Here is a 20,013-nt window from a genome sequence, read left to right on the forward strand (position 1 = left end):
AAAATAGAGACATCCGATCAAATAAGCGCGTCCATGGTTTTGGCGAGCCGTCGAGCAAAAGGCGGCCACCCGCGTCGCGCGCTTTCAGATGCGCCCTTCCCTGCGGCGCGCGGCGGGGTACCTGACGGAGCGGCGATGGCGGTCGCCTTGAGCCCCATGAGGTCCGGGAGCTGGTCGATGAGGACCTGCCGCTCGCCCGTGTGCTTGTGGGCGCGCTCCACGCTGCGCCGCTGCCAGTCGGTCCAGTAGACGAAGTCGCCCAGCAGCGTGAGGCCAAAGATGTGCGGCAGCTTGTCCTCCACTAGCACGCGGCGGCCAGAGCCGTCCAGCTTTATCATCTAGCGACGCGGGCGTCAGGGGGGTGGGGAGAGGGAGATGGGCGGAAGCACACCGTTAAAGAGACGAGCTCGATCGTAAGCACAGGGCCGACTTGGGATGTCGTTGCTCTGGGCGTGTGTGGACGCTGAACTTCTTTCGCACCGTACGTAGCCAACCGTGATAATCGGAGGTGAGGGAACAGCACCGCATGTTGCAAATCGGAGGTGCGGGTGGGTTTGTGAGTGCTGAGCTGGCAGCGTTGAAATCCTGGTTTTCCGAATCCTGGAAGCTGACCATGACCAGACTTGGTTCACATGTGCGTGTGTCAGAGGTCGCAATCGGGTACCCGTACCCGTACCCTACCCGATACCTGGCCGGGTACGGGTACCCATTTGCGACCCTGGTGCGGCCGGGTACGGGTAGGCCGTGAGCCACTGGTGAGTAACCGTTTGTCACTCATTTCCCAACGTCTTGTTTCTTCTCACAATTCAAGTTCCTAGAATCAACCCACCCGCGCCTGCAACATGGCTTCATCCCAGAGGTCGCAATCGGGTACCCGTACCCGTACCCTACCCGATACCCGGCTGGGTACGGGTAGCCGGGTATCGGGTATGGGTAGCCGTTTGCGACCCTGGTGCGGCCGGGTACGGGTACGGGTAAGGAATCAAAACCCATTTGCGACCTCTGGTGTGTGTACGTACGTATGTTGAACCAACCATGCTTAAACGGAGCAGCAGGGTGGTTCATGGGTCAGAGCGCCGAGCTGACACCAATGAAATCCTGGTTTTTGGAATCCTGGCAGCTGGCTGTGACGTAGCCAACCGCGCTAATCGGAGGTGCGGGAACTCGCTGCATGTGGAAGCGAGTTGATTGTCAAAGTCAGCAATTTTAAACCGACGAACCGATTACATTTTTAGTTCCCCCGCGGGCCACAGGAAACGTAGCTGTGCAGCATTAATGCCGCAATTGAAGCAGACGAAATAAATGTCTACAAAACCAGTGGGATCTGTGGGCAAATAAATAAAGTGGATGACCTGAACCCCAAGGATAATAGGATTTGTGGAAGAGGATAAAATGGGGGTCATACACGTTTAATAAATTAAAAATGTAATCAAATCAAATGTTAAATGAAAGACATAAAATGTAAAGCTTTCAATCTATTTGCTGCGTGCCAAGGTTTTTGACCGTCGTTGTCACCGTCCACCGAACAATGTTCACCAAATCGGACATTACCAGCCGGGCCGATGCAGAAGTGTGTGTATTGGTTTGCAGGAGTTTTTTGCAGTGGAAGAACCGCCGAAAGCGTTCAACTCGCAGACTGTCCAAATTAGATGCTTCTCACGTTCGAAAACAGCGGGGTGGGGGAGGGGGGGGGGATTTGGCAGTGACGTCGAGTGACGTCGCGCCAAGCAAGCGGCACAGTGCACATTTCAGAACTGGTTCAAGTCAAGCTCAGTTCGTGGCAAAATTAAACATTTCAGATGGGGAACTTTCTCGTGTGGAGATTAGTAAGAGACCGAGTTTTAACTGGACAGGTTTTTTCGGTAAAGTCACGTAGGTAAAAATAATAATAAAATAGTAATAAATGAAAATAACTAAATTATTATTATTTTATTACCTACGTGACTTTACCGAAAAAACCTAAGAGCATGAATCCTTGCAGTCACGAAAGCTTCAAATCTAGAAGTAATTAAAATTGTTCGGATTACGTGTCCTTTCCGACGAGCGCATAACATGTCGACAATTAAGCGTTTTTGCAAGGCCATGCTTTGCATGCAATGGGTCGCGCAGCAATTTATTGCCATTTTAACATCACATCATGATGATGATCATTATTATTCACTTAAAAACAAAACAACGCGTTGTGGGGGGGGGGGGGGGGGCGGGCTGGCTATCTCCGAGGACCGGCTGCTAAGAAAAGCACTGCCACACCACTCTTAAATTCTTAATAAAACGGCAAACCGGCTTGCGAAACCGCACGGCAGGAATTTTGTGGCGTCAGCGCGCGAACTCTCGTGTGGCCAAACAGCGGGCGGGCTCAAACGACGTGTCACATCACGGTGGCAAAAACAAAAAAAACTCGCCAAAAAAATTCAACCAACCGTCACACGACCGACCGACCCGCACAGCGCTGTGTGTTTGTGGAACCTCATCCCACTTAGTGATCACAGCTTCGGGGGCTGGGAGGTGGGGGGGGAGTGGGGTCTGGAGGGAAAAAATTCGATTCGAAAGTAGAGAGTGAGGGAGGGGGTGTCACCAGAATTGAATGGAGTTTTCCTGTAATTACAGAATGATGGTAAATTTACTTTCATGTCTTCTTGGTCCTTTCGGTAAAGTCACGTAGAAGGGAAATAATAAAATAATAACAATAAAACATAATAAAATCATTCTCACGACGTTTCGGCCACAACGCAAGCAGCCGTCCTCGGGTGAAGAACAGGTCTGTTGGAAAGACAGCGTCTGAATGAACACCACCAGGCGGCTTGGCAGCGTATATTTAAGCCGAAATTAACTTTCCTGTGTTTTGGAAGGCGAGGTGGCGGAGTGGATAGCGCACTGCACCGTGAAACCCGGAGACTCGAGTTCAATTCCACGGGTCACGACTTGCCATTGAGTAGCGAGTGGTGTGGTAGTTCGTAGGTCAGAGCAGGAATTGGTATCACATCTAAGGGTAGCGCATCTTGAGTACAACCCATTTATTTATAATCGCCAATAAAAGTTAATTACACGATAACCATCTGACCATTTGAAATTGCTATTGCATAATTTAGTGTTACTGACCGCGTAGAAATTGTAACCCTTTGGGTTATGCCAGCTCAAGTGGTACTGGACAAGAGAGAGATGCGATCTGGGCTCATGGGCTAGTATCTGGACTGGGTCCTAGGACCCTCATCACCAAGCGCCCCAACTGACCAGCGTGGTGAAGTATGGTCAAACAACACCGACATGAGCCCAGTTTAACACGTGGGGCTTTCTCGACCAATATTATCTAAGAAAGAGATTTTTTTTTTGGGTGAGATCGTCACGAGCGTCAAGGCGTGTGGAGGACCTCATCCCAGAGTGGATTGATGAAGAACTAGTAATTGGTATTTTTAAATCCTTTATATTAAGTTCACTTGCTTGCTTGCGCACTTACGACCGTGCAAATCTTTCGGTCGTTTTTTAACCCACTTCCCGTGATCCAATCGAGCTGACATTTTGCACACAGACTCGTTGTGCGTGACAATTTATTTTCGTGAAAAAATTTTTCCAAAATTTTACACTTTTTAGGTAATTTTTTTTTACATTTTATTACCAATTGCTTAATGGTGGCAGGCAATCATCTGACCCATAGGTGGCAGCCATCTCAAGCCAGAGGACGAGAGGACTCTAGCCGCCCGTTTCAAAGACCAATGTGGGCTGGGTTGTGGCCCATTGAACACGCATATAAAGGATTTATAGTGAAAAACTTTGTTTTTACGGGTTAATTTTTTTTTTCTCTGAATGTCTTTTAATTATCGGATCACGTCGTGAGATTGAGGTAAAGGGAGTTGCGAGGAAAGAGCGTCTCACGGAAGTGACCGCCGTTTTTACTTTTAATGCTTTTTTCATTCCTCTTTCACATTAAATCGCTCGCTAATGTTTCGCTCTTTAAAAGTTCAATCTAGAAACATTAGCCGTTCCGAGTTTTTGTTTTCATAGAAAGGACAATGATTGGAGCCCTTGACCCACAATCATGAGCTTGTGACTTTAAACGCAGGCTGGGTTTTTATGTATTTAAATGAGCTGTAATGTAACTCTTTTTCAGAAGCGACTTAGCCACAAATGACAGCTCTACGAAGTGGTTTATCACGTGGAAATGTATCGCGGTGAAATACTCTAAACGCGTGGTGTTGATTCTAAACGTGGAGGGAAAAACTGGAGGACCCGGGGAAAAAAAAATCCACGCGACTACAGGGATAACACGCAAACTCCAAATATACAGCAGCAGGTGTCAGGGTCGGGATCGAACCCACGACGTCCTGCACACCAGGCGAGGTAGTTGACATCTCCTAGCCACCGTGATGATGAGAGAGAGAGAGACACGCAAACTCCAAATATACAGCAGCAGGCGTCAGGGTCGGGATCGAACCCACGACGTCCTGCACACCAGGCGAGGTAGTTAACATCTCCTAGCCACCGTGATGATGAGAGAGAGAGAGACACGCAGACTCCAAATATACAGCAGCAGGCGTCAGGGTCGAGATCGAACCCACGACCTCGTGCATATCAGGCGAGGTAGTTAGAACATCTCCCCATCGTGGCACCCCATATAACCTGCACCGTCCACCCCGTTTTAGCCGCGTTCGTTCCACTAACATCCAAAAAAAGTTCACCTCATCTAAAATAACCAATATCAGTGCGTAAAAACTCACTGCATTCATCAATAACACCGACAACACGAAAGAAGGCGACATTATTGACGAACGTGTTAAGGCCTCTTCGGTCAATATGTGTGCCTGTGCACCGCTGCCAACTCAGCAACAGCAGCAGCAGCAGCGTCGCCAAATAATCTATTGAGCATCTTACACTCACGGCTCAATGCACTGCGTACACGAGAGTTTAAAAAAATAAATCATCAACGTTGGCCAACGGGTCACGAACGCGCCGATTCAAAAACGATCATTACGTGCTGCTTGTAATCAAAGCCACGCAGGCCGGAATGTAGGTCGCGTTAACACAACACACACACACACAGAGTGAGTGAGTGGCCCTTACTTCCAATATTAGCAAGCCACCGGAGCTACGCACAAAAATTCGATCGCGGGCACCGCGTCCGCCCCCTCTTCCCGTGACGGTCGCGGTGACGGTGGAGGGGGTGGGGGGGGGCCTCACCTCGATGCGGTCCGTCTTGGCGTCTCCCCAGTACAGCGTGCCCAGGGCGATGTCGAGCGCCAGCCCGTTGGGCCAGCCCAGGGACGTGTTGACAAGCACTACGCGCTCAGAGCCGTCTAGGTTCGCCTGCTCTATCTTCGGCCGCTCGCCCCAGTCCGTCCAGTACATGTACCTGACGCGCGGCACAGGAACGCGCGGCAGACGCAACACAGTGGGCCAGACGCTTTGGCAATCGGGTACCCGATACCCGTACCTTACCCGATACCCGGCTACCCGTACCCGGCCGGGTATCGGGTACGGGTAAGGAATCAAAACCCGCTTGCGACCTTTGCTCTTGCGATGCTGCCGAATTCAAATTGCGTGCCAGTCACGGTGGCAGTGCCCGTCAGTAGAGGGCGCCATAGAGGCACTGCTAAACATCAACTTGCAACTTGTATATTGTTATTATTACACGCCTTCTATTAACTCACTGGCTGTTGTTGTTGTATCCTCAAATCTTGTAACTCAATTTTGACACACTTCCCAATGTGGTATCGACTGCAAACTTGGTATATTTATGTCATACTGATGACAATACTATATTCTATCATAAAAAAAAAATATTTGTAAGCATTATTTTGTATATATTATGTTTCGGCTTGGGTCTAATTGTCCACGGTCAACTGACGTTGGCTGTAATTGGCCACGGTCCCTTACGTTATGGCAAGTTTCGGGGCCACTTCATCGAGTCGTGGAGTTCTTCCATTACTAGTACATTTCATAAAAGCGTGTTTTTAAAAAGTTTTTAAAAATATTTTATCTCTCGCACTTACAAAACCTTGACACCGGCACACCGCAACACAGCACGGTAGGCGACTACAAACCACGAGCTGGTGACGGTCGTCATTTTTCTTCTATGGGGGTAACGACAGTGGGCTAATGGCCAAACAACCCGGAATACGCCCGATCTCATCAAATCTCAGAAGCCAAGTGTGGATGAGTGCCCACGACGTACGACAAGCTGTTTTACAGGCTGCAGGAGACAGCCAAAGCTGGGTGTCAGAGCAGCAAGCCGCTATTGTTGTACCGCACTTCTACGCTTTCCAGATCGACGGCTGCCCAATTTAACCAACCGGCACTGGCCAGCAATACGTGTGATCAAATAACCCCCCGCGCTCCCACGACCTAAAGAGCGTGGGGGAGAACCTCATCCAGCAGCGGATTGACAAAAGGCCGAATGTACAAGTGCAAGGCCTCGTTGATATCTGAATGTTAACTTGAACAGTCCCGAGTTCCCAACCCCCCACAACCCACACCGACCAACGTAGTGAAGTCCAACTAACTCGCACTTTCAGATGCGCTCCTGCGGACGTCTGGAATGCCCTTCCTTCCGATACTATGTAGCCGCTGGAGCTACGCACTTTTAAATCATCGAGATTGACAAACTAATTTCTTTCGAATCCGCTTTGTTTGTTTAGTTTGCCGTCCTTTCTCCATGCGACCTCCGAATAGCGCGGTCGGCTACGCACGGTGCGAAAGATTTTCAACGTACAGTAAAACCTTGGATTGCGAGTAACTTGGCCTGCGAGTGTTTTGCAAGACGAGCTAAATTTTTTAATAAATATTAATTCGATAAACGAGCGAGGTCTTGCAATACGAGCAGCACGTGTATACGCTGTGTCTGCCGGGCGTCACGTGATCACAACTGATATACGAGTGATTTGCATTACAAACAACGAATTATGCCCGCAATCCAAGGTTTTACTGTACGTACGACTTTGAGCTGAGGTTCCAGAACCACCAGGGGAAAATTTGTGGCCCACCTTTCGAGGACTTGGGGGGGGGAAACGGCCACAAACATCGTTGCCTAAAAGACAGCGTTGTCTTGCAGAGTCCCAAACTCAACTTAAAGATCAACCGAGATTTGACTTAAAGATTTTTATTTTTAATTCATGGGCCGCTACATTGATACCGCTGCAGTTGCTTTCTTGCTGCGGCCAAGCGGCTCGACCTGCACGGTTAGCTACGCACGGCGCGACAGCAGTTCGACCCAAGTACGTGCAAGCGCACGCGGCGCGGTAGATCCTCCGTCAGGCGGCGAGGGGGACACCGACAAGCGGGGCGTGGCGCCTACCCGGCCAGGGGGTGGAGCGCGAGCGCCCGGGGCTCCTGGAGGTCCTCGGAGACGAGGACTTGGCGCGACGAGCCGTTGAGACGCGCCACCTCGATGTGGTCGGTGCCCGTGTCGCTCCAGTAGAGGTTCCGGGCGATCCAGTCCACCGCCAGCCCGTCCGGGTGCTGCACCTCCGTCCATACCAGCGTCTCCTCTGTTGGTTCGTTTTGCGTTGTTGTTGTTGTTGAATCAATAGCAGAGAGGTCACATCAGACAGATAAACAATGATAAAGACCCCCCCGCTCCACCCGGATAGCCTATTAACACTTTTGGGGCAAGTGCTGTTAGTGAATAGCGCCTATGTAATCCCCTACATAGCCTGTAACAGACTGTTTGGGCAAGTGCTGTTAGCGAGCACCTATGAAGGCCGGTACGGCACAACGAGGGGGTGGGTGGCCAGCACCACGCCCGACCGCCTTTGTTTCCCTATTGGCGATGTTTACTACACACCCGCACAAGGTACTAATTTGAGGCCGAGTCGACCTAGGTGAGGCCCAGATAACCGTCGCTGGTTTTTACTCGGGTCGCTGGGTTCATAGCGCAATGCGCTAACCTCAACACCACCGCTCCCCACAACAACAACGTATACACACACACACATACATAATACTGGTAGGAACCTCCTGGTTACACCAGCCCACAGGGGATTATTGTGTCCGTCGTGCAGGGAGGGGCTGGGGGGGAGGGGCAGGGTGGGGAGGGGCTGGGTGGGGAGGTGCTGGGTGGGGAGGGTGGGGCTGGGTGGGGAGGGTGGGGCTGGTCACCCCGTGGTGCCCTTATAAAACTCTACGTTTAACCTACTCACGCCGCCCTCACAGTCGGAATACACCACGCCGCCGTTGACCCTGGCCATTGACCGAGCAACCCAACGTTCCTACGAGCTCCCTCTGCAGGAATGTGTTCCTTCCCCCGCACCTCTGATGTGTCTATTCAGCTCATCTCCGATTAGCACGGCTGGCTACGTACGGCGCGAAAGAAGTTCAACGTACGGTACATACACGGGCAACATCAGCATGTCAGGGGGGGGATGTGCCTTTTGGGTCGGCTTTCTTCCGCTAGCAAGAGAAGGTGCACCAGCTTCATATTCTAACCCCCCCGGCATGGCGATGGGAACGGGGGGGAAAGAGGGGGAGGGGGGGGAGCATCTCCTCAGGAGGTCGTGGGTTCGATCCCGACCCCGACGCCTGCTGTACATTTGGAGTTCGTGTCTCTCTCTCTCTCTCCCCGTGGTCGCTTGGTGTGTTCTTCGGGTCCTCCCGATTTTACCTCCACATTTAGAATCAACATCACGCGTTGAGAATATTTGGATGCTGCTATAAATTTCGACGTGATCGTGATAATCCACTTTCGCTGGGCTATCATTCGCGATGGCCAGGTCGCTTCTGAAACAAAGCTACATGGGGCTCAGCTGGGCCTTACCTGCTAAAATAAAAGTAGTTCAGTCTATGCGTCGAATGAGAAAGTGCAGATGAGACACCGTACAAAATGAGATGGCGTAACCGACGAATGAGACGCCGCAAACCAAAAACAAGCGTCGATTCTCGAATCAAACCGTCGCCCCGTTTGCGACAGCCACCTTCGCTTCGCCCGTTGTTTTTAAACTACAGTAAAACCTTGGATTGCGAGTAACTTGGTCTGCGAGTGTTTTGCAAGACGAGCAAAGTTTTTAACTAAATATTTATTTGATAAACGAGCGAGGTCTTGCAATACGAGTAGTACGTACGTGTATACGCTTTGTCTGCCGAGCGTCACGTGATCACAACTGATATACGAGTGCTTTGATATACGAGTGCTTTGGATTACAAACACGTTTCAGGAACGAATTATGCTCGCAACCCAAGGTTTTACTGGACGTCGTTACCCACCGCAGAGAAACCGGGTGCGACACGACCGCCGCATTCGACGATAGCTGGCGCCAAAATCCATGTTGCGCGCCCTCCCGCATGCCCTTGCCCGGGGAGCCTCGGCACCAAAATAAAGCGATTTCATTTTAGTTTTTCTCCCGGTGTCGTTTCGACGATACAATGGCCCTCCGTCTGCTAAGCAGAGAAAGAAAAAATTAACCCGTAAAAACAAAGTTTTTCACTATAAATCTTTTATATGCGTGGCGGCTAGAGTCCTCTCGTCCTCTGGCTTGAGATGGCTGCCACCTATGGGTCAGATGATTGCATGGCACCATTAAGCAATTGGTAGTTAAATATAATTTTTTTGTCCTAAAAAGTGTAAAATTTTGGAAAAAATTTTCACGAACATTAATTGTCACGCACAACGAGTCTGTGTGCAAAATGTCAGCTCGATTGGATCACGGGAAGTGGGTTAAAAAACGACCGAAAGATTTGCACGGTCGTAAGCAAGCAAGCAAGCGAACTTAATATAAAGGATTTAAAAAGCCTTTCACCACTCGACGCTCGGCGACCACCGCCCGCGACGCGCTTACCCGTCGTGGGGTCGGCAGGGCCACCGCCGGCGGCTTGCAGCGACGCGCGCTTCACCACGCGCAGCTCGTCGTCGCTCCAGTACACGTGGCCCTCGACGGGGTCGTAGTCGATGGCGATGGCGTGGCGCACCTCGCCGGCACCCGCCAGCACCGCGTCCGTGAAGTCGGGCGTATCGAGCGAGATCTGCCGCAGGTCCGTGCGTCGCGCGAGCAGCAGCACCTCCTGCGCGCCTGTTTGCGATGGAAGCGCGGTTTCACTTGCCGACGAACGCCGAGATGTCAGCACGCGACGGGAGCAAGAGCTTGGTGTGTCCAAGCTGTGATAAGCGGACCACGGTGGTCCGCGAGGCTACTACAAATGGGTCCGCTGAAATGTTTTGTATTTAGTTTTTTGAGCAGGGTAAGGGCCCAATTGAAATGTGCAGATTCTAGATGTGAAGCTTTCGTGACTGCAAGGATTCATACTCTTAGGTTTTTTCGGTAAAGTCACGTGGGTAAAAAATTTAAATTAATAAAAGTTAAATAAAAATCACGACGTTTCGGAGGCAACACAAGCTTCTGTCTTCAGGTGTTGCCTCCGAAACGTCGTGATTTTTATTTTACTTTAATTCAATTTTTTTTACCTACGTGACTTTACCGAAAAAACCTAAGAATATGAACTGTGCAGCTCTTTTTTCAGAATAGGACCCGGCTATCACAAACGATAGCTCAGCGAAGTGGCTCATCGTCGTGCTTCCCCACAAAGCGGTGGTACTTTATCGACCCTGGGGAGGGATAATGGGGCTGGGGAACAACACCAGAATTTGAACTCGAGACATACTGACTTGTGAGAGCCATTCGTCCCTACCGCAAGAGGCCAACCGGCCGGACGAGCGAGAGGCAGCCGCACGAATGACACCGACGCGGTGGGCTCACGCTAGAAGCCACGGCGAGCGAGCTTGGAGAGCGGGTGTCTGTCGGGGGGGGGGGGGTGGGCGGAGGGGGCGCCCGCTTACCCTGCCGGCAGGTCTTGTTGTCGGCAAGGATCTGCACGCCCGTGGGGCACACGCAGCTGAAGTGCGGCTTCGCCGGGGACATGAGGCACAGGTGCGAGCAGCCTCCGTTGTCGTCGCCGCAAGGGTTCCGGCCTGCATAAGAGGACAGGTACGCAGGCACGCAGCCGCGTTTGGTCTAACGCGACAGAAGGGGGGGGGGGGCGGTGTGGTGGTGTGTGTTTTGCCAGGCACAGAGGCTCAGAGGGTGACGATTTCGCCACACCCAGAGCCGTGCCCAGAGCCGTGCCCAGAGCCGTGCCCAGAGCCGTGCCCAGAGCCGTGCCCAGAGCCGTGCCCAGAGCCGTGCCCAGAGCCGTGCCCAGAGCCGTGCCCAGAGCCGTGCCCAGAGCCGTGCCCAGAGCCGTGCCCAGAGCCGTGCCCAGAGCCGTGCCCAGAGCCGTGCCCAGAGCCGTGCCCAGAGCCGTGCCCAGAGCCGTGCCCGCCAGCGTCTGCCACGCGCGCGATCTGACGAACCGTCGACCGATTCTCGGGGCGCGTCGTCTATTCCACGGACGTCGACATGCGACAGCCCCCGGCTCGCGGGGAGACGGCGGCAAAATGTGTACCTCCCCCCCCCTGTACACCCCCTCCTCCTCCACCACCACCCCACTTTCTTGTTGCAACTGGCACAGCGCGTACCGACCGTGTCCCTCCAGCGCTCGCTGAGCTGCGTTTGGCTTCCGGTTGCTCAACGAATACATTACAAAGTCGCACTCATTGCACACAAAGTGCCTGCCACAAATGAGCCACAACACCTCGCTGCTGATCCCGTCAAGGGGCATAAACCATCACGCATACTCCGGCCATCCTGGCAGCGGAGGAAGATTTGGCTTCAGCGGCCGTCTGGAACGCTCTTCCTTCTGATATTTAGGAAGCCATTAGGAGCTATGCACTTTGAAAACCAATTTCAACAAAACTGCTTCTCGTGTTTCGTTTGTTGTCCTTCCCCCGCACCTCCGATTAGCGCGGGTGGCCACGTACGGTGCGAAAGAAGTTCAAAAGAAGCACACACCTACGTACGTACGTACCAGTGGGCTGCCGAAGAGGGCTGTACGCGTGGATGTCCATCGGGGAGTAGATGTCGGTGACGATCTGCCGTCGGTCGGAGCCCGTGAGCTTGGAGCACGCGTGCACGGAGCGCGTCTGCCAGTCGGTCCAGTAGAGCGAGTCGGCGAGCAGCGTCAGGGCGAACGGGTGCGGCAGCGACCCGTCTATCACCACCTGCCTGCTCGCGCCACGGGGACGACGTTTGAGGCCTCGACTTTTACACAAACCCGCCGATGCGGGAGGGTTATCCCCACGCTCTCAAAATGCTTTGTTTACTCCCTCACTGTGACCCCCCCAAAACCCCCCCTGCACCTCAAATATTACACTGTGCCTAAAAACCATATCATCCGGTTTTTACTTTGGCACGGTACATGAAGGACTGAAAGCTTTGGTTTTATTGACATGCGACGAACGTCCTTTTGTAGGGCACATTAAAAAAAGTGTGCCAATGAGAAGGGGGATGAGGGGCAAACGAAGGGACATCACAAGTAGTTCTGTGGCAGAGTCTTCCCGGGGCCAAGGTGCCCAAAGCCCACGTTGACCCCCCGTCGCGGTACAGATAAGCGTGAGAGATCGCGGGTCGTGGCTGCTCTAAATGTGCTGGTAAAGGGGGCAGCAACTTGGTGCCGGCCCCAGAAAAACAGCGACTATTACTTTTTTAAGCGACCCGGCCACAAATGATGAGCTCAACGGAGTGGCTTATCGCGTGCAAATGTATATCAGCCAAACACTCTAAACGTGTGACGTTTCTAAATGTGGAGGGAAAAACCGGAGAAAAATCCACGTGACCACGGGGAGAGAGAGACACGCAAACTCCCAAATATACAGGCGCCAGGGTCGGGATCGAACCCGCGTAACTGCTGTATACCAGGCGAGGTAGTTGACATTTGTCTGCCAAAGCTTTGAAGCAATTTCTCAAAAAAAATATATTTTAGTTTTTTGATTGCACCTACACATTCCACGATGGAAAGGCATCGCAATGCAGTTGACATTTCTCTTCCACGGGCCACACAATATACACGTGATTAAAATCCGCGACGTTGCTCGCTGACCAACGCAAGCACAACCGGGTGATGTCACAAACAACGTGATTTGTTTTGATGTCGAGATAGTGGCACTTTCGACATGAAAGGAAAACGTCTAACCGGTTCACAGCAAAACAGATTGGCAAAACTTTGCCGCGTACAGTGGGGGGAAAACTATCGCAGAAGAAAATAATCTACCACCGGGGGATGTAGTTTATTCTTTTTAAAGAAACATTTGCAAAAAAAAGGTCTCGCAGAACCTGTTATTTTCCTTCGAGATAAAATTCACCGGTGGTGTAAAAAAAAAGTCTCCCACCGAACTGAGTTTAAAGGAACGTATCTCCCGAGAAAAGTGGTCTCTCCAAACGAACGCGAATCTATAATCCTTAAACGAGCTGTGTGTCCGCACTTGTCTGGCGTGGCCGTGAAGCTTTCTCAATGGAAATGTTTCGATAAACTCAACGACACCAGATTTGAAGTTTTCGTGACTGCAAGGATCAATAACTCTTTGGTTCTTTCGGTAAAGTCACGTGGGTGAAAAGTATAAATAAATATAAATAATTAAATCACGACGTTTCGATTGCAACACAAGCAATCATCATCAGGTGTGACAACCACAGCAAGGAAATTTTTACTGAAGTGAAAAATTCAGCTAAAAATGCCCTTGCTGTGGTTGTCACACCTGATGATGATTGCTTGTGTTGCAAGCGAAACGTCGTGATTTATTTATTAATATTTTTCATTTATGTATTTTTTTATTTTTTCACTTACGTGACTTTACCGAAAGAAACAATAATATGAATCCCTGCAGTCACGAAAGCTTTAAATCGAAATGTTATTATTTATTTACTTTCATTCCAGGGTTTGCTAAACTCCAGTCCTTGCAATTGAACACATGGGCATTCGCGACCGATATTATCCATAATAATAAAGGTTTCTTATGGGTTAGATCACTATTTTTATTTGACCAGGTAAGGGCTCGCCGAGCTATATTGTAGAAGTGACCTGGCCACAAATGACATCTCAACGAAGCGGCTTACTGTGTGGAAATTTATCGCCGCCAAATATTCTAAAACGCGTCACTAGTGTCACGGCGGCATACTGGGACGCGAATTTTCACTTGTTTTGCCACGAGTAAGTGTGGTAAGTGCAGACCGATGCTTTGCAATAGGTGTCTATTCGATGTATGAACATCTTAACACCTTCTGTTTGATTGCCAAAGAAGGTAAAGCCTATTCTCATTTTTTCGGTTTTGGTTAATCCTTTTTCATTCCGAGATTCGGCGGCGAACGGGACCCCCCCCCCCCCCAGTTCCCTATCCGACGTCTTGTAGACGTCTTGTAACGGGAAAGGGTTAATCGGTAACCGCACAACGAAAGGCGTTGGGTGTTGGTTTTTTTTATTGGAGCGCGTCTCCCTTGCCGCGAGCAGCCCCTTCACCGGAATGTGCCGTCGAGGTTGGCGCGGTGGATGTAGCTGAGCTTGGCGTCCGCCCAGTACAGCTTGGAGGCCTCATAGTCGATGGTGAGGCCATTGGGCCAGAAGACGTTCGTGTCTATGATGACGGAACGTGCCGTGCCGTCCATGCCAGCCCGCTCGATCTTGGGAACCTCGCCCCAATCCGTCCAGTACATGTAGCTGTTCGGGCACATAACAACAACAACAACCGCCGTTCGTCACTATGATGCTGCTAATCCTGCATAATGCACGGGCATAAGTAGTACTAATCACATACCTGCATTTCCCATAAATATGCTAAATTCCTCTTGATATGCAAATTATTTTGTCAAGGCGCCCTTTCCCCCCCTTCCAACCTAACTTAAATATACGCTCCAAGCATGGTGCTGTTTCATTCAGACGCTGTCGCCTCGACAGACCTGGTTTTCACCTGAGGACGGCTGCTTGCGTTGTGGCCGAAACGTCGTGACAATTATTTTATTATGTTTTATTTTTATTATTTTATTACTTCCCTTCTACGTGCCATTACCGAAAGAACCAAGAAGATGAATCCCTGCAGTCACGAAAGCTTTAAATCGAAATTTGGCGGTGACGTCACCAAGGCGCTTGCGCCAGGCTGTGCGGACTTTAAGGCCACGTGAAGTGTCGAACGCCCGCTGGCAGGAGGTCACGGGACAGACTCGGGTGTCACGGGTTGACCGACTGAGATGACGTGCAGACGCACCACACGCATGCAAACACAAGCTGGTCACACTCTAACACATTCACGGCCCGATTCGCATCGTGGCAAATGTGACTCTTCGTTAGATTCCTTGCGGCAAAGACGGGGCGATTTTGCCAATACCGATTGGGAGTGGGGAAGGAAAGAAAAACACAATCGCACGTCATAGCCCCGTATATGTTCAGAATCAAAATATGTATTTATACCGGAAAAATTAGATGAGCTATAAAGCAGTTTACAGATGTCCAGTCGGGGCGGGTCAGAGCGTTAGAACAACAAACGACAGAAAAACACGATCGGAGTGAAAAGTACATGAATTGTAAACAAATCACTTAAAAAAATTAGACAAAGCACATTTTTCTTCTTGGTTCTTTCGGTAAAGTCACGTAGAAGGGAAGTAATGAAATAATAAAAATAAAACTTAATAAAATATTTTGATTTTTTATTATTTTATTATTTCCCTTCTACGTGACTTTACCGAAAGAACCAAGGACGATGAATCCCTGCAGTCACGAAAGCTTTAAATCGAAATAAAGCACTTTTTTTTAATCTTACCAGGTACAAGGCCACCGAGGTATTAACTTATTTTTGTTAGAAACGACCTGGCCACGATTAGCAGCTCAACAAATGTGCTCATCACGTTCAAATGTTTAGCAGCAAAATAATCATAAAAAAATAATCTCAATGCACGTTTCTAAACGTGGAGGGGCAAACTCAGAATCCACCGACCCCACGTCAAAGATGACGGATTAAATGGCGTGCGTCAAACCCATAATATGCCGTCGAATCAGAATCTTTAATTCGTTCCGGAGGAATCCGACGAGCGATAAAGCTCTTTTTCAAAGATGTCCAGAAGGGGCACGGAGGCGGGGTTGGGTAATTAAGTTATTACAACAAAACAAGACGAAAAACACAATACATTTTGCAGCACTCGCATTGAGTCTGGATGATTTCGTTATGGCTCTTAGCAGAGGTGGGACAAAGTCATTGTTGTGCAAGTCACAAGTAAGTCTCAAGTCTTTGCTCTCGAGTCCCGAGTCAAGTCGAGTCAAAGATGAGGCAAGTCCAAGTCGAGTCTGAAGTCATCAAAATCATGACTCGAGTCTGACTCGAGTCCAAGTCGCATGACTCGAGTCCACACCTCTGGCTCGTAGCTCTTTACTTATTTAAAGGGCGCTATGGTGGTGCGATGTTATCTTGCTCGCCTGGTATGCAGGAGGTCGCCGGGTTTCATTCCCACATTGACGCCTGCTGCTGTATATTTGGAGTTTGCGTGTCTCTCTCTCTCTGCCCGTGGTTGTGTCGATTTTTTTCCCCTCCGGATCCTCCGGTTTTTCCCTCCACATTTAGACTATTCAGGTGATGTTGCCGCTATAAATGTCCAAATGATGGGGCCACTTTGTTGAGCTGTCATTTGTGGCCAGGTCGCTTAAAAAAGTAAGTTAATACCTCAGTGGGCTTGGCCTGGTAGGATGGGGATGGTTTAGTTTCATTTGTAGATGTTTCGGTGATTTGTTTATTTTTCGTGTACTTTACACTCCTATCGCGTTTTTGTATCATAGATGTTTTGTGGTAATGTTCTTACCCCCATGGCCCTACTGGACATCATGAAAAAGAGCTTCATCGCTCATCGGATTCCTCCTGCAGTACAACTACATAATCTGATTAGCTTAACGTTCGATCTTCAACTTCAGTTTTATTTTTCATTTTCCTGCTCCGAGGAGCAAAACATTTTTAAAGGGGGAAAAAAAAATCCCAACCGGTCAACCAACACGAATCGTGTGGATATACTTTTAAGTCTCCTCTTAAAAACTATTTTTTTGAAGTCACCGTAGAAGGGAAATAATAAAATAATAAAAATAAAACATAATAAAATAATTCTCACGACGTTTCGGCCACAACGTTGTCTTCCCGACAGACCTGTTCTTCACCTGAGGACGGCTGCTTGCGTTGTGGCCGAAACGTCGTGAGAATTATTTTATTATGTTTTATTATTTTATTATTTTATTATTTCCCTTCTACGTGACTTTACCGAAAGAACCAATAAGATGAATCCCTGCAGTCACGAAAGCTTTAAATCTAATTATTTTATTATGTTTTATTTTTATTATTTCCCTTCTACGTGACTTTACCGAAAGAACCAAGAAGATGAATCCCTGCAGTCACGAAATAAGCTTTAAATCGAAATTTTATTATGTTTTATTTTTATTATTTTATTACTTCCCTTCTACGTGACTTTACCGAAAGAACCAAGAAGATGAATCCCTGCAGTCACGACAGAAGCTTTAAACCGAAATATATTTTTTTTAAGTCAGTTGGTTCTATTTGGCTTCTCGCTCTCTCTTGGCCTTTCCTTACAAGGCGCCTTAAGACATTAGTGAAAGGCGCCCGACAAATTAATGTAAAATTATTATTTCTATTATCTGGCCCTCTTTTTTGAGCGGCTTTTCTCACGCGCACGCAGGCTGTGACATTTCCGAACAGACGCCCCACAACCACGCGGCCCGCAGCCGTCAAGGAAGGCAGCAGCCCCCATTCACAGTCTATTCAAGACTTACAGATAAGGCAAATAACCTTTCAGAGTAGCTGCTCTCCCGAACCCAACACAGTGGCCAAGCATGGTAATCATGGAGGCTGCTTTCATCGGTTTCGCAGTTCGATTCCCCAGCAAGCTAATCAAGATTTCTGTGGGGTGATATTGTCAAAGCATGCTGACCAACACAAAGACAATGATCCCTCGTTTTAGCACCAACAGACTACGGGGCAAGTGCCGTTAGCGAGTACCTATGAAGGCCGGCACGGCACACGAGGGGGTGGGTGGCCAGCAACACGCAAGGGAGGCCCAGGGCCGGTTCAGATAATCGCTCACTGGTGTTGGCCGTGAGCGGGAATCGAACTCGGGTCGCCGGGTTCGTAGCGCAACGCACCAACGCTACCCTAACCACTCTCTACTACACTCCTGCTGATCGCACACGCGCCTACTCATAAAGTAAGTTGTGTTGCTCATAGAGCTTCAATGACCATACTTGACCATGCTGGTCAGTGATAGTTGGTGAAGGCCTGTGGGGGGGGGGGGGAAGGGGGGGTGATGAGTAATTCAAATGGTGGCTCGAACTCACGCTTCCAGGGCCATGGTGCACAGCTCACTCACTACTGCGCCGGCGCTAATACCCGCTCCCCAACAATACAAAGATTTAGGAACGCAAGAAAATAAACACGCAACACCAACTTGTTACAGCTCACAATGCGCACCACACGTGCACCTCACTCTCGCGCGCGTGCGCGCCGCGTGTCGCACGCACGAACACGATCCGCACGTGGAAAAAACCATCTTCGTGCGCACGTGCACTGCGCGCGTGCACGCGCACCCCCCCCCCCCGCCCCCCCCCATCCTCCCAAGACGTACGAACCAGCCGCTCAGAGGCGCAGTGGCCGAGGCGGATGTTTAGACACCGGGAAAACAATCCCACATGTGTGACTGATGGGGCCTGGAGGCAGCGCCAACTGTAGCAGCAGCAGCAGCAGCCGTCACAGCAGCAGCAGAAAAGCTGTTGTCCGCTCCCCGTCACCGCCGCGTGGCCTAATGAATGAGGCGTGATTGCCAACGCCTGCTGGGGCCTTCGGAATGCCTCCCCCTACCCCCCCACCCCCCGGCTCCCCACCTCCCTCCCACTCCACTCCGCCAGGCCCCCTTTCGGCGATCGTCCCACACGGCCGTAACTATATCCTACCCCTTTGCTCTTAAACCCGGGGCCCTGTTAAAAACAAAAGCGCCCGAAGGTTGCCCCTGCCTGCGCGCAGACAGACGGCAGCGATTTCTGTTCCGACGCGAATGCGCCACTGGGGTGGGTTTGGTTGTTCGCGAGTGCCAAATCCTTCTCTGGTTTTTGTTTGCAGCTGGATAATATAAACGAAATCAGTTAATGTCGTCGTGTGTTTGTCCGCGTGGGTCTCTGGAATTGTTGGGTGTCTACGTGTAAGCGGTGATTGATTAGTCTGTGCAAGTCGGTGTGCGTGTGCGTGCACCTGTGTTTGCTGGGGAGCGGTAGTCTTGCGACCCGAGTTCAAATCCCGCTCACGGCCAATACTAGTGACGATTTTTTTTTACAGGTCTTGGGCTTCTCCTAGGTCGACTCGGCCTTAAACGAGTACCTGGTGCAGTGTGTCAACATCGCCACTCGGGAGACTAAGGCGGCCGGGCGTGGCTTTGCCCAGCCACCCCCCTCGTGTACCCTACCAGCCTTCAAAGGTGCTCGCTAACAGCACTTACCCCAAAAGTTTCCTCAGGCTATACGGGGGATCTTTGTCTTTGTTCGGGTGGTGAGGGGGATGCGGAGAAACGCAGGGGAAGAGAGTAATGATGGCTAACCCACTGCAGTAAAATCCCAGCGACTTGCATTCACTCGCTTGTCATCGGCACTGACCGGCAACATTCTGTCTGCGTCCGGCACGAGCCTTCCTTGCATCAACTTGGGTCTAAAATATAGGTTCCTGTTGAATTTCGATTTAAAGCTTTCGTGACTGCAGGGATTCATCTTCTTGGTTCTTTCGGTAAAGTCACGTAGAAGGGAAATAATAACATAATAATCATTCTCACTAGTGAGAATTATTCTTTTATTATGTTTTGTTTTTATTATTTAATTGTTTCCCTTCTACGTGACTTTACCGAAAGAACCAAGAAGAAGGTTCCTGTTGCTCGCAGCAACTCTGAGGATACGAAGGTGGCCAGGCACAACGTGTACGTACGCCGACCTTCTTTCCCACCGTACGCAGCCAGCCGTGCGAAACGGAGGCCGCGGGGAAGGACAACAAACGAAACACCAAAAAGTAGTCCGAAAGAAATGAGTTTGTGATGTGTCGGTAGCTTTAATAGGTGCTCACCGATTGCACCGGCATTAGCGCGCTGCAAATGGATACTTATGTTGTAAGTGTGGGGGGGGGGGGTGCTCGCTTGCAACTCAAAAAAG

The 20,013-nt window shown here is 50.1% G+C and overlaps 1 protein-coding gene across 1 annotated transcript in view; it reads right to left on the reverse strand.

The window, feature by feature from the left end:
* Window positions 1–20,013, reverse strand: part of LOC144728076 (low-density lipoprotein receptor-related protein 6-like) — a 91,140-nt gene that overhangs the window by 28,785 nt on the left and 42,342 nt on the right. Inside the window, exons 4-10 of the mRNA XM_078607365.1 lie at window positions 14,308–14,505; window positions 11,824–12,020; window positions 10,757–10,888; window positions 9,762–9,992; window positions 7,286–7,478; window positions 5,173–5,344; window positions 122–338 (exon numbers count right to left, since the gene is read on the reverse strand). Coding sequence (XP_078463491.1) covers window positions 122–338; window positions 5,173–5,344; window positions 7,286–7,478; window positions 9,762–9,992; window positions 10,757–10,888; window positions 11,824–12,020; window positions 14,308–14,505 — 1,340 coding nt within the window. The remainder of the gene's footprint in view (window positions 1–121; window positions 339–5,172; window positions 5,345–7,285; window positions 7,479–9,761; window positions 9,993–10,756; window positions 10,889–11,823; window positions 12,021–14,307; window positions 14,506–20,013) is intronic.

This window comes from Lampetra planeri, chromosome 27 (assembly GCF_965212315.1).
Source record: "Lampetra planeri chromosome 27, kcLamPlan1.2.h2, whole genome shotgun sequence".
NCBI classification, from domain to species: Eukaryota; Metazoa; Chordata; class Hyperoartia; order Petromyzontiformes; family Petromyzontidae; genus Lampetra; species Lampetra planeri.